This window comes from Colletotrichum navitas, assembly GCF_030913465.1.
Source record: "Colletotrichum navitas strain CBS 125086 chromosome Unknown LY79scaffold_65, whole genome shotgun sequence".
NCBI classification, from domain to species: domain Eukaryota; kingdom Fungi; phylum Ascomycota; class Sordariomycetes; order Glomerellales; family Glomerellaceae; genus Colletotrichum; species Colletotrichum navitas.
The window spans coordinates 155,594-169,282 of record NW_026850611.1 but is presented as its reverse complement, the minus strand read 5'-3'; the positions used below and the strand labels follow the sequence as shown (position 1 = coordinate 169,282).

The window sequence follows — 13,689 nt, the reverse complement described above, 5'->3', positions numbered from 1 at the left end:
CCGGCTCACATCTATTTCTGATGGGGAGGCTTGGTAAATCGAAGACAGCTTCAGCATACGTCTACGTCCTCCTTTTCGTCCTCTTTGACGGCCGCCGAGGCGCTCGCGTGTAATAGCCATGTCCTAGTGAAGTGAGACACATTGAATACCAATCTAGACCACATTCCTCATCACTCAAACGTGTCTGAAAATGAGTTTTTGTATTCTTAGGTGCCAAACGAGAACGGGTAGTAGACACACTGCTTTTTTCGCTGGTTCATCATCATATCCTTCCCGAAATCAACCAGTACCTTCCTCATTAGAGCGCTAAGCGCCATCAGAGCGAACGCTGGCTAAGATGTATCATTTTTTGTTCCTCTTCGCCTTTTTTGCCCATGCATAATAATGCCATGTGCGGTAATCTATGTTCCGTGTAACTTCTGGTTGAGACCCAGCAAGAGTTGCTTCACCGAGTTCATCAAATGCGACTCGATCCCGTCAAAGCCCGCCGCTGGCGATCCCGATGAGCTGGCCTCCGCGGGTGGCGGCACGATGCTCGCGTCTGCCAGGCCCAGTACCCGGTCAATGGCAGACAGAGTGACTGCTTCGGCTTTGCCCTCGCCAATCCTGACCTTGAGGGCGTTCGACGAGACATTCTTGAAGCCGACCAGCGCGTTGAAGACCTTGGGGTCAAAAATGTTACTGGGCCCAGTCGGAGTTGGCGTGCCTCCCGAGCCGGGTGTATTGCTTCGCGTAGAGAAGCCGTCCAAGAGCTTCTGTATGCCCTTCATGCAGATATCCTCCATCGTCTGGTTTTCTGTGGCCGTGCTCTTGAGCCCCAGACAGCGGTTGAGGGCGGACATGACGATGGCTTCGGCCTTGGGGTTCTTGGCCTTCTTTAGGTTTTCAATGAGGCCGTTCTTCAGGCCATTGACAGCGGATAACAGCCTGGGCTGAATGACATGGCGGGGTTCGGCTTGCGCTGGCGGTGTGGGGGTAGGTCGGGCTTGCTGTGGTGCAGCAGCGGGTATCTGTGGTGTTCGTGCTCCAGGGGTGGCGGCCGGAGCAGGTTGTGATGTTGGCGGCGGTGCTGATGCCGAGGCGGCGGCGCCGTCTTCGGTCTTGACGGCCGGGTGAGTAGGAGGCGGTCTTGGCGCATATGGTGAACTGTAGGTAGACGGCTGTCCTGCGACGCCTTGAGGCCGAGCAATGGCGGCAGCAACCCCGTAGCCAGGGAGCGTTGCTGGCGCAACTGGTTGGGAGGCCACTGGTGGCGCAGGCTGACCAGGGGTCGGCGTCGCGCCTGGTGGCGAGTACTGGGGCGTTCTCGCTACTGCTTGCGCTTGTTGCCCGGCGTAGGCTTGCGCGTGGTAATTGTGCGGCAGGTGTTGGTAGCCAGGAGGCATATGGCCTTGCTGCTGCTGGGCGTACTGAGTGTACATCGGGTGGTTGTAGTGACCGTAGCCCGCACTCACGGATCGATCTGGCGAGGAGGCCTTGCGTTTCTTGCCGGCATCGAGCTCGACGCCGGGCACTCTCGACCACAAGCCTGTCGTGTCGTCCTTCTTGAAGGCCTCGTTCCCAATGAGGTTGTGCCGTACACTGGATTCCCAGCCCTTGGTCTCTGTATGGAAGTAGAACCAGGGGTATCTTTGAGTAATCCGTTTGTAAATCTGTTTGAGCGTGAGGCCATCGGGCCCTGCTGCAGTGAGCGTCTCGTCGATGAGTACTCCATAGTTCTTGTTTGGCTTCTGCAGCTGTTCCTCGGTGTAATCCTCGATCTTGAGTTCCAGGGGCGGCGACTTGGGCCGGACCTTCTTGTCCTTCTTCTCCTTGGCCCGCCTTTCGGCGTCTGATCCTTCTGCGCCATCTTCGCCCTTGGGCTTCCGAGGTTTATACTTGCGCTTCTCTGGCCGATCGCCCCCTTCTTCCGGTAAGGGATGTTTCCGTGGGCGCCCGACCTTTCTCTTAATGGGAGGCTCTCCTGGAGGCGGCTGTGGCAATGTCTTCTTCGCCATCTCCTGCTGTGCCTTTTTGAGCAGCCGTTGCTCGCGCTTGGACATGAAGCCGTTCTTCGGTGGCCTGCCAGGCCCTCGCTTCTTGTTGGGGTAGCCCAACGGTACTCCTGCTCCCATCAAAAGATGCGCCATTTCTTGCTCCTCTGATTTGACTTCAGTGGTTGGTTGGATATTCTCTGCTCCCTCGCCATACTCATGGTGCGCTTCTCCCTCAGCATCAGCGTCATCAGCATCGGCATCGGCATCAGCCTCTGCTGCTTCAGCTGCCTCGGCCGCCTCAGCTGCAGCCTCGACCGCTTCAGCTTCGGCCGCCTCTGCCTCGTCTGCTTCTTCTGCTTCTGCGCGTTCGGCCTCACCTTCTGCCTCGGCTTCAGCGTCTCCTTCGGCTTCATCACCTTCCATGTCGATGTCAGACAGGCCTGCGTCAGAAGGTGCGGGCGAGCTGAGCGACGAGTCGCTTGTGTCATCCAGACCGTTGCCGTGTGACGCCTCAAACTCGAAGCTCATCTCCTTTCCGCCTGTCGGAGGCTTCTTCTTAAGTTTGTCCTCCTCCAAATATTCTTCAGCGCCCGTCCGTCCTTCCGGCACGCCGTTGATGACGAAGCGAAAATCGACGTCTTTGATTTGTAGTTGGTCGCCACTGCGCAGCACGGCGACACCCTCCTTGTGGTGCACATCGTCAATGAAGAAACCGTTCTTATGGAGCGGGATGGCCTCGAAGACCCCTTGTTCCTTGTTGAACTGGATCTTCAAATGCTCCCTTGATATGGCCTTCGTCTTTTTCGCTATGTCAGGTCCTGGCGAATGGATGCCGATAAACGGAACGTGATGGGGAGAGGGCCGTAAGGAAGCCAGATCGACGGCTGCTGCGCCGGGTGTGTGCGAGACGTACTGGCGATTTGAGATGAAATTCTCGTCTGCCTCGTCTTCTTCCGGCTGCTTCTGCGAAGACCCGGTGCTGGTCGTCTTGCGACGCTTGGCCGGTCGACCGTCACCTTCGCTATCGGATTCGGGACCCAGCATGCCTCCTTCCTCGCTGACGTACGACTTGCTGAATTTCCTTTGATTGAAGGGTTCTGGAGGTGGCAGTCCGTCGCGTTCGTATTCTTCTGCCTTTTTGCGATACTTTTCGTCTCTCTTCGCTTGCATGAGAGCCTTTTGATCACGGCCTATGATAACGGCATACGTGGTCATCTGGAAAACACTGTCGGCGAATTCTATACGGGCGAAGGATTCCAGGCCTTGTGTCGCGGCAGCGAGGTTGTGTGTGCTTGCGACGAGAGGATCGTTGCCGTTGCCAATTGTGCTGGGGAGGGTAACCTGAGCTGGCGTGACGGTCGGGGGCGGTGACATCTGGTTGGACATTTGATTGCCGGCCATGTGCGCGAGCGCCATCATCATGTAGGCGTGGTCCATGTTCGGAATTGGGGTGTGTGGGAAGGACGAGGAGGAGGCGAAGGGGCCGGCGTCCATGTGAGCTGCTGAGGCCGGGTGCGACATTGTCGCAGGCGGAGCGCTGTCTGCGTCGGCTTCGGCCATAACGGTGTCGGCTGGCCCCGGCGTCGACTGGCGTTTGCTCGACATGTCGTCGTTAGATTGCTGAGCGGTATCGAATGCTTCGGCACGCGACGGCGGCTGTTGCTGATCGGCAGCGGCGGCGGTCGCGGTCGCGGTCGCGGTTTCTGTCGTGTTGTGGTCGTCGGAGTCAGGTCGGCCGGGTGTTGTTGGCGTCGTCTTGCTCTTGGGCGGCGGCGTGGTCGGCACGTTCGCCAGGCCATTTTGGCCGGCGTTGGACGAAGTCATCGCTGCTCTGTAGTCGGACAGACCAGCTCCTTCGCCGTCGGCAAGCCAAGAGAGGCGTTTTGGTCAGTCGCGACAAGTTTGGACCTGATGAGGCTGCGAACAATGCGAGAGATGCCAGAAAAATTACAAGTCATTCTTGCCGCGATTGCAAGGTCGACGGAGGAAGTCGCGACGCTGATTGGCCGCTCGGTGGGCTTCACCTGGATCATGGACCAGCCTTTCCCCGCGCTGCGCAAGTACCCAGGTACCTTTTTCTGTCTCTCTTTCCCTTTGGGAGGAGGAGCGAGCGGCCAGCCCGGCCCAGCCCAGCCAGACACCGACACCGACCCAGCCTGTCCCTTGACCCTCTCTCTGCCCGTTCCCTCCCCCCTTCTCTGCGTCCCTGCCTCCCTTTTTTCTCCGTCCGGGACCTTGCCTGCCTACCTGCCGCCTGCCTAGGTACTACTACACCCATTCAATTCGATTCAATTGGGGAAGCAACGACTGGCCACATGCAGCTTCCCACAACACCACCCCCCGACCCTGATGGAAAATTGATGACTCATCTGTGATGGAGCCCCTTCATGCGCCTCCGCAGTCCTTGTCAATGGGTTCAGACCTGGACCCGGCGCTCTGGTTCGATCAGTTGTCTTGCGGTGAGCGGGAGGCTGTTCACGATGCATCTCGGTCAAGGTCCGAAACACCTCTAGTCGACTCGGGAGAGGGATGGGATAAATGTCGCGCACGCCACCCTGCGTAGATCGCCCAAACTTTCTTGCCTTGGTTCCCACTTCTCTCGGTCAGGGCCCAATGGCGAACGGCCTATCGGTGAAGGAGAACGATGTCCATACCGCCATCCCACTTGCGCGTGCTCTACCGCGGGATGCCAGCCACTGACAGTGCAAAATCTGACGTACGAGAGTGTTCGTTCATATGAGGCTGTAAGATTGCTACCAAGGTACTTTGAGTCTCCCTTGTTCTGTTCATTGTATGTGTCGGTCGAATGCGCCAACATCAAGCCGATGCATATGAAAAGCCGGCCAGACTACCGCCATATAAAACAACCTATCAAACAAGCGTGTGTAAAGGTTAACGGCAGCAAACGGAGCACAACTATATTTCATGTCACAGCAGCTACTCTTGAGGAGGGGCTTGATAGAGAATGCCTTCCTACATGAGGTTCCCCTCGTGTAATGAATTCTTAGGTGCCCTTGAGGAAGCGCTCTGGAGAGAGAGAGAGAGAGAGAGAGAGAGAGAGAGAGAGAGAGAGAGAGAGAGAGAGAGAGAGAGAGAGAGAGAGAGAGAGAGAGAGAGAGAGAGAGAGTATCTTGCAGAATCAAGGACCCGATCGGGTACTCTTCTTGACCAAGATCTATGAATCGACATATCTGGTGCGAAGCAGGTAAAGACGTTCCGAATGCATTGTATATATTTCATGGACGACTCTTTGCGCAAATCCCGCAGGTATCAGGGCAGACACTCGACTCGTCGAGAACCTTCCCAGAACAGAGGCGTGGCGCATTCATCTCAGGAGCGGCGCAGTCTCGCCGCCAGTAAGAGATCTCCTGCCCTCCCACCACTTCTGCGTCCTGTCCGAGAGCCGGTACGCCCAGAAACACAACATGCCCGCGACGAAGCCAATGGCGTCATTCCGGAACGCGAGAATGCCCGCCGTAGTCATCAGCATGACCGTCCACCTCTCGGTCCTCTCGTCGTCCGACAGCGTGCGATGCTTCCTCGTGATGCCTCCTCCGCCGCCGCCCCCGTTACCTGCGGAGCTCTCCCAGAGGTCCGAGGCGCCGTGGTTCAGACTGTGGCCGACCTTGGCCAGCTCCAGGCCCGCGGCGATGACCATAACGCCCAGAAGGCTCTTGGGGTAGTGCTTTAGCAGGTCGATGAGGGAGTTGCCGAAGACGACGCCCAGGATGAGCTTGAGCAGGCCTAACATGATGATGCTCGCGCCGCTGCGCGCCCCAAAACGGTACTGCGCCGCGAGCCCACCGGAGCCGTGGCACACGGGCATGGCACCCCACCACGTGCCGACGAGGTTCATGAGGCCGACGCTCGTACCCACGGCGGTCACCGATGGTGTGGGCATATCTGGCAGCAGGTCGGCGGCGAGGGCGCTGACAGCGATGACGGAGTTGAGGGTGGTGAGCGGGAGCTGACCGATGGCCATGGACAGCGGCTTGTACGTGAACCAGTTGAGGTTCCAGTGGAGCCCGTGAGGCTCCCAGGGGTCGTGCACGCGGAGGATGTGGATGTTGTCATGTTGTCCCGTCACGGCGGCGACGGAGGCGAAGACGAGGGACAGGACGAAGACGAACAGCGCATAGGGGAAACGCGGGAGCCTCTGGGTGAAGATGAGCACGATGAAGGCGGCCAGAGCCCAGAGTCTGTTGTCGACGACGGGATACGTCCATTCCAGATCGCGTAACAGCCCGGAGCCGGCGGCCATGACGAGGGAGAGGCCGGCGCCGAGCTGAATGCCCTTGACGACGGGGACGGGAACGTTCCTAGTGACCCAGCGGAGCAGGCCGGTAAGGCTCATGACAAGGACGGCCAGACTGACCCACTGGCCGGCGGCCATGACGGTTTGAATCTCACCGTACTCGGGGCGTGAGATGGCGGCAGCGGCGATGGCCTAGGGTTATTGGGTTGGCATGTTCACTTCCAGAGAGAGCAGCGTTCCACATGGGTGCTTACCTTCATCGGCTGCACAGGGAGCGGGATGCCGAATACGACGCCGGTCACGATATTGAAGATGCCGGAAAACACTAGTGTACTGTCCAGGTAAATGGAGCCTTGTAACGCCAGTGCAATCATCAAGGGCAAGAGAGTGCCGAGGTCGCCCAGAGCGCCAGAGATCTCGGCGAGGGGAGACCGGCGAAGGGTCACGACATTGTGGCTTTGGACTCGTTTCAGATGACTTAGAACCGTCATGGTGCGGGGAAGTCGCTGGCACGGGGAAAAGGAGTCCTTCGACGTCAAGGAACAAAAGGAGAAAAGGGACATGAAATGATCCGCCTGCAGAGGTGAAGAAGGGCCGGAATTAATCAACGGTGATCAAGGCTGGAAAGCTCACAGGATTGGCCGTGTTTTGGCGGGTGACAACGCTCTCGTGATGGCATTGGCGGCTGGCTAGACTGTCGCTACCTTGTCCTTCAGTCAGGCAGCCGCGTTCCGAGGCGATTCTACTGGATACCGGAGGAAGGAACTCCTCGACCGGGGCGAGGCCGATGGTGATTGGTCACTCGACCTCCGATGGCGGCAGGCGCCCCCGCCGTTTGGTGGTCCGTTGTTAATACCCAAGGTACCTAAGCAGATGGAGCGTTGGGGCTTAAGAAAACATGTCATAGAATAAGCAACGGCGGGTCGTAATGCGAACAACCACCGTGGGCGAACCTGATCATCCTCTCAACATCCCCAACGACCCCTTTGGCAGTAGGATCCGTATTATGTGCATAAGGCAAGGCGAAGTCGGCGGGAAAGTGAAGCGTGGATGGAGCCCAGATGATGACCCGAGATGGCTGGCAACCAAACCGCGAGCTCTCGAAGCGAAGCGGGCGAGGGCCAGTGGGCATAAACGCTAATTTGCAGGGCCGATTATTTCAGCAGAGAAACAAGCGCCTGACTAGATGGAACCCCCATTAGAACAAGCTCGGAGCAAATGAGAAAGAAGGAAAGAAGAGGAAAAGGAAAAAGGGGGGGGAAAGAAAAAAGAAAAAAGAATCGAACTGGGGTGGAACGGGCGGGCGACGGGATTCGGACTGTACGGATGGACACCCAATGGGCCCACACCATGGTCTCACTCGCGAGCCGCGTGTGGAGCTTTGAGGTTGCTTACAGCGACAATCAACAGCGCCCCAGGCTAGAGAGCTCTTCTATGAGGGTTTTACGCTACCAAATCAGAGCGTCGGCCATGGACACGAGAGAAGCTGCCGGTGTGACGTTGCCAGCGAACGGGGCGCCGTTTTGAGCCAAGGGCAGGGCGGAATCTGGCGGGGGATGACTGATCAGGATGGTGGGCGCGAGATCCGAAACGATGGCGAGCGTTACAGAAGAGAGCGGCGCCATTGACTTCTATCTGACTGCAAGCCTTGTAATCATCTATTATAGGAGGGTGGTTTGTTCATTTATTCATCATTAGATGGGCAGCAAGAGTTACCTGGCTGGGATTGACCAACTCCGCATCGCTGCGCACCGTGATTTTCATTCTTGCTTGGCCGAGGCTCAGTCAGATGACTGGTTCAAGCATGGTTTTGGTCTATTCTCTTGTTGGAGAGAGAGGTCGGTCGCCAATTCGTTGCCAACCGCTCCGCAGCAGCTCGGCCGGGCGCAGCTCGGGGGCAGGGCGTCGAGCCTTGCCATCGTGGAAACGAAGCCAATGCTGCAGATGGCCTGCCAAGGCTTGTGCTGTTGGAGGCGACATCCTGCCTACCTAGAGCAAAGCGGCTTTCCTCATGATGTTACCGAGAAATCTCCCGACAACACACCTATCGGTGAAGGCGACGCCGGCCGACGACGGATCCAGGGAAACAAGAGCAGCAGGCCCAATCGAGGATCGAGGCCAGCACAGATAAGCCCCGTTGCCCGGTCGGTGAGGTAGGTGCCGATGGAATTACTACGCAAAAACCCCATCATTCGTTCCCCGTCAGACTATCCGTATGTGTAGACAGAAGGGGCGTACCTACCTAGTGTGGTATGTAGGCTACTACAAATCAGGCCTTAGCAAAAAAAACAGAAAGTCTCTTGTTGTTGTTGTCATTGTCATCGGTACATGAGAAGGCCAGCGATACCCCTTACTGCCACGAGGTAGAGCGGACCTGGACGAAGGAAACGAACCAGTGGCCCTGCAAGCCCCACCAGCAGAATGGGTGCCGGGGGGCCCGGTGCACGTCCCGGCTCTGGGCCTCGTCAGATCCACCCATGTCATCCAATGGTGCCATCCTTTCTTTGTATGCATTGGGCGTTGGCAGTAGATTGATTGTCGAGGACGAGTTGTGTCGCGAACTGGGACCGAAATTCGCGCAAGGAAAAGAGACCTTCCGGGAGACCAAGATTCAACTGTGTGCTTGCACAAACACGTCCATTTACCTACTAGCTACTGGGTAGGTAAGCTAAGGTAGGTGGGTGGTATACACGTACATCGTACTAAGGTACGGATACAGTAGGTCTCTTGGAGGTGGGCTGGCCCGCATACCCGATTCTCCACAGCGGTAGGCCCTCTGACCCTGCCGTGTTCCCGGCATCCATGGAGACAAGCTTTTTTATTATCCTGCTCGCTTGGCGCCGTTGCTCTGACATAACACACTCTCCGATCCCACCTCGCCATTACGGATCATGACTTGTCAATGGCTTGCTAAGACGGCCTCATGCATGCCGAGGTAGCGGTCTCTGTATGGGTACACGCCAGGGCTTCCTGTCCTGGGCAATTGCGGTGGACGGTTGTGTACCTAGTGTATATACTGTTGTGTAGGTAATTCAGTATAGGTAGGCACGCAGGACGTGGCACGTAGCATTGGCACTCGGAAGGTATGTACTTACTCACCTGGTATTTCGGATGCTACATCCAGCAGGTAGGTAGGTACCTATGTACAAGTATAGGTGTGGTCGCAATGGAGCAAAGGAAGCAACTTGGGTTGGAGAGCAGGCAAAAGCAAGTGACACACTCGCACCTGGTGATCGCCCGACTATTTGACCAGCTATTTACCACTACCTCCGCCCTCTCGTCACTCCACTCGACCGACTCCTTCCAGTGTTTTCCCTCTCCTTCTCCTCATCCTTCAACACGCTCGACGACTCATCAACCACGACCGTCAATCTCATCCTCTCTTGTTCCTCAACCCAACGTCAACGTGAGCTTCGGATGCCAAGCCACCCCCGGTTTTTGTTTCAATCTCGCTGACATTAAGCGCCCTGCGATCGACTTACCAGGTTTCTCTTCCCCACCTCACTCTGTCGTTCGACGCCGAACTCGCGGCCTAATCGGAAAGGTAATTTTGTTCCCTCTCAATGTCTCAATCCCCCGAAAGTGCGAGCCACCACTGCGACAACTGCCCCGGCCTCTCGACTGAGTCTTCGCCGTCGTGCTTCCCAAACTCGGCGCAGCCGAGAAAGTGCCCAAACCGGCGAGGTGCAACCGTGAGGGAAAGCAGCCGAGCTTCGCTTCTTCCTATTTGTATGCGAACGCCGGATATCCCGGTAATGATAATGGATACCGAGCTCCCCAGGCTCGGTTTCCTAAAGGTGACGGACCGGCGTCTCCATAAAATGCCTCAAATGGACAAGCTCACACGCCCGCTTGATGGGCATGTTTTCCCTTGACCCTGCTTGGCCTGGTCTCTTTGGGACGCCACGCCCGCCCGTAGTGGACAGTCGCCATGGCCACTCGCTCTCTCTCATACTTAACTCACTCGCCTGTCATGCTTTCTATTTTCTTTTCCTCCTCTTAACTTACCCGCTGACAAGTCTTCTTCCCCAGCCGACTTCGCACTCATATCGTTCAAAATGCCTGCCATCAACTCCATCATCGCCCGCGACGCTGTTCACCAGCTTGCGAAGCGCAAGAACTGGGCCTCCCGAGAGGCCGGTGTCATTGTCGTCTTTGCCATCGTCTTCATCGTAGCCTGCGGCGTCACCGGTCTTTGTGTTTCCCGCTGCCTCTCACGCCGCAAGGCCAAGCGCCTAGCTACCCAGTCCCATGTCTAAACGCCACCATCTTTCCCGCCCGGGAGCAGGGAGCATGAGAAAGAACAGACGAAAGTAATGAAAGACTTCAGACTGGACGCTGCTCTGAAGTCGGGATGGACCACTCTCTCAACCCACTCACGCACGAGGAGGGCTCAGGCCGGTGCATGCCAATGAGCCAGCCTCTTGATGTGTCGATATCGTTCATATTTACACCATCACGGATCACCACCGACCTTCGATTCTCGAACCAAGTCACCGTCTGCAGGATTGGAGTCTCACGAGAGACGCGGTTACGAAGGAAACGCCCGGGCTATACATACAAGCACGATGACCAGTCGGATAATACGTGGGAGCGGTCACATATCAACCGCGACGCCGCAAACACATTTTACACCAATCTTTAATGATACCTATTTCACGTTGCACAAAGCGTACCTCTCTTTACCATTGCCATTGTTGTTGTTCCCGCTCGCAATTCCGTATCGTGATGTTCGCCTCATTTGCCCGACTTCCCCGCCCCCCCTGGCAACGCGGGCATTCCTGGACATGTGTCGCATAACACAGAAAAAGAAAACAAAGAAACAGTGGTCCTGTTGTTTGTTTTGTTTTTCACCCTAGCTGCAATTAAACTAGGACACCAGACGGTATGGCTGCCAGCTAGCTACCCTTCCTACGGCCTAGTCGGCATCAACCTCAAGAGACTTTTACGAGGGAGGCTTGGCACTGTCGCAGCTTGGCTGTCACCCACGCGGGTGTTGCGCAACAGAACTTGACCCCCCCCCCCCTCTTCCACGCCAGACTTGCATGGCCCCGGCTCTCTTCCGTCGAAGCGTCGTCACTTTGCTGGCCAAGAGCGCCGCCAGGTTTCTGGCAGATAACGTCGTGTCGCTTCCAGCCGCATGCTTCCTTATGGTCTTATGGTCTGGAAATACAAAACAAAACACGAACAAAAACATGGTGCGGAGCGGCTTATCAAGCCCGAGTTCACCCAGCAAAAGCAACCCGGCCGGGTCTATCCTGTGTGATGCAGTCGACTACTAGAATACAATGTGCCCGGGTGATTGATGACGAAGCTCTACACCCTTGTTCCTGAGCATTATGGTTGCCTCGTGTAAACCGATGTGAGACGTAAAACACCCGGATCACGCAGCCGCCGCGCCACTCTTCTAGACGTCACTTGCCCCCCCAAGAAACCTCCTCCTCCTCCAAATCCATAACGCCGACGAGGACTGCGTTTCCCACACTTTCTTCCTCAGTCCGTCAATGGAAAAGCCAAAGGGAGGTCGGTGAATTTAGGTTGGCGTGCTTCATGGATCAGCCCTGGGCCCCCCCCTCCTTTTCCTCCCAGCGGCGCGCGACCCGGCGATCCCGCCCACCCGCCGCACCGTGCACGCACACGGGCCCGAACCTGGTTGTCCAATTCACGAAAGGGCGGACGCCGGGATGGCTTCTCCGTGGTCCGTTTCTAGTCCCTAGCCGGAGAGGCGTGGTTGGATTAGATGTGAGGTTGCGTCGTAGAAGTCAAATGGCTGGAGCGATGCCGTGTGAATGATGCCGATTTGGGCGCGGCCGAGTGGTCGGTTGAGTGGCGAAGGCGGCGGGGGCCGAGGAGGGGCCTAAGTGGGTTTTTTCCCCCGGCCGTCGGCGGCGTATATCCTTTGCTTTGCGGGCCATAATGTAAGAGACATGCGGCCCAAGAAAGTCCAGAAGCTCTCTCTCTCTCTCTCTCTCTCTCTCTCTCTTTCTCTCTTTGTCGCCGTATCCGAGTCTCGTCGTCCTGCAAAGGGACACGGAGAAAGGGAAGAACGAGTGCGACGTCAAGGATAGGTTCGCGTGGCGCCGTGGATGGGCGTGTTGGGAAGGTCGGTCAGTCCACTTATACCGGCTCGTGGCGAAATCGGCAGGATCCGTTCCATGGAGGTCATGACGTGGATCCAAGATGGTGTCAACGGGTCCCGAGCTGGGGAGAAGGGGGGGACGAGGTAGAAGAAGTTTCGAACACGACTTTTTGATTTATCCCCGCCGAGCACGTCTATGCAAAAGCAGTATGGGGGGGCCCAGTGGGGGCTGTTAGTGTTGATTGAGCGATATGTTCGCTCGTTTGTTGCGCTGTGGTGGTAGGGAAAATAAAAAATGATGGAAAAAAGGCAGAAAAAAGGGAAAACCCCCGTCGCCTACAGGGTATCGCGGCAGTCGGTATGGCACCCATCTGAATCTATTCGGGAACGCCCCTCGGTCCTTTTGTTTTTTCCTTTCATAGAGCCCTCCGGTGCACACTGACGAAACACCAATGCCGGAACACCCTCCCGAATAACAATAATAATAATAATAATGGTGATGATGATGACAATGATGATATTACGGTCTTCCATCCGCCTCGGCGAACCACCCGGCGTCGGCTCACAGGTAGTCCCAGGCGATCAGCAGCGGCAGCGCGATCAGCAGGAACATGGAGGCCACCAGGGCGGGCATGATGGGCGAGACGGATTCGGACGCCTCCTCGAGGAACTGCAGGGCGTCGATGAGCGGGACGAGGGCGAAGCGGCGCAGCAGCGCCAGAGGACCGCGCCCGGGCCGGCAGCACCGGCAGCGGGTCCAGACGCTGTGACGGTAGGCGACATCGTCGTGCTTGGGGGCCCCGAGGGCGGCGCGGACGTCGGCGCTCAGGTCGGGCAGGGAGCGCGACGAGACTTGATGGCCTGGTTAGTGGTGTTCTGCTAAGGGTCTGGGGGGGGAGAGAGAGAGAGAGAATGGGTCGGATGGTGTGGTGGGTACGTGGGGAGAGTCGAGTGGGTGAAGGCGGACGGGGATGGGGATGAGAGGATTAGGAAGGTGGAGGAAAGTGGGTAGAGGTCGGTGCCGGGCACTCACGGAGCGGTGGCCGGGGCGGCAGCGGTGATCGGGAGCCGTCGGGAGGGATCTCCTGCGTTCGGCCCTTGGTTCTGGCGTAATAGGCTGTCCTGCGGTGTGAGCATATGATTCCTGTGCGGTTGCCGACCAGAGGGGATTTTGATGGAAACTCGAGACGCATGTGGTCTTCGGATGCGATACTGGGGATGCGGCTCGGGGACATACGCATTATCACTGTCTTGGTGATCTTTCACTCTCGACACCCTTGGCGTCTTCCCCGCGCTTCAAAACGTCCTCGTCCTTGGGTTTCGGGGTTTCCGTCGTGGCCTTTGCACAGTTGCTGATATCGTCACCCGGTCAGTTTCGG

General features: G+C 57.1%; 4 protein-coding genes across 4 annotated transcripts; 1 reads left to right on the top strand and 3 right to left on the bottom strand.

The window, feature by feature from the left end:
• Positions 1–3,940, bottom strand: LY79DRAFT_564085 (fork head domain-containing protein). Its single transcript, XM_060558612.1, has one exon. It carries the CDS (start codon positions 3,798–3,800, stop codon positions 402–404), a length of 3,399 nt encoding a protein of 1,132 aa, XP_060410674.1. The 5' UTR covers positions 3,801–3,940; the 3' UTR covers positions 1–401.
• Positions 3,941–5,301: 1,361 nt separating this feature from the next.
• LY79DRAFT_522485 (sulfate transporter) lies at positions 5,302–6,722 on the bottom strand (the record flags this gene model as incomplete). Its single annotated transcript, XM_060555448.1, has 2 exons — positions 5,302–6,423; positions 6,486–6,722. 2 exons carry the CDS (start codon positions 6,720–6,722, stop codon positions 5,302–5,304), a joined length of 1,359 nt encoding a protein of 452 aa, XP_060410673.1.
• Positions 6,723–9,955: 3,233 nt separating this feature from the next.
• Positions 9,956–10,574, top strand: LY79DRAFT_341397 (uncharacterized protein). The gene is made up of 2 exons (XM_060552568.1): positions 9,956–10,028; positions 10,264–10,574. The coding sequence occupies exon 2, from the start codon at positions 10,290–10,292 to the stop codon at positions 10,488–10,490; it is 201 nt and encodes a 66-aa protein (XP_060410672.1). The 5' UTR covers positions 9,956–10,028; positions 10,264–10,289; the 3' UTR covers positions 10,491–10,574.
• A 2,298-nt stretch (positions 10,575–12,872) lies between these two features.
• On the bottom strand, positions 12,873–13,503 carry LY79DRAFT_582475 (uncharacterized protein; the record flags this gene model as incomplete). The annotated part of the gene is made up of 2 exons (XM_060560261.1): positions 12,873–13,162; positions 13,344–13,503. 2 exons carry the CDS (start codon positions 13,501–13,503, stop codon positions 12,873–12,875), a joined length of 450 nt encoding a protein of 149 aa, XP_060410671.1.
• Between the last annotated feature and the right edge of the window lie 186 nt (positions 13,504–13,689).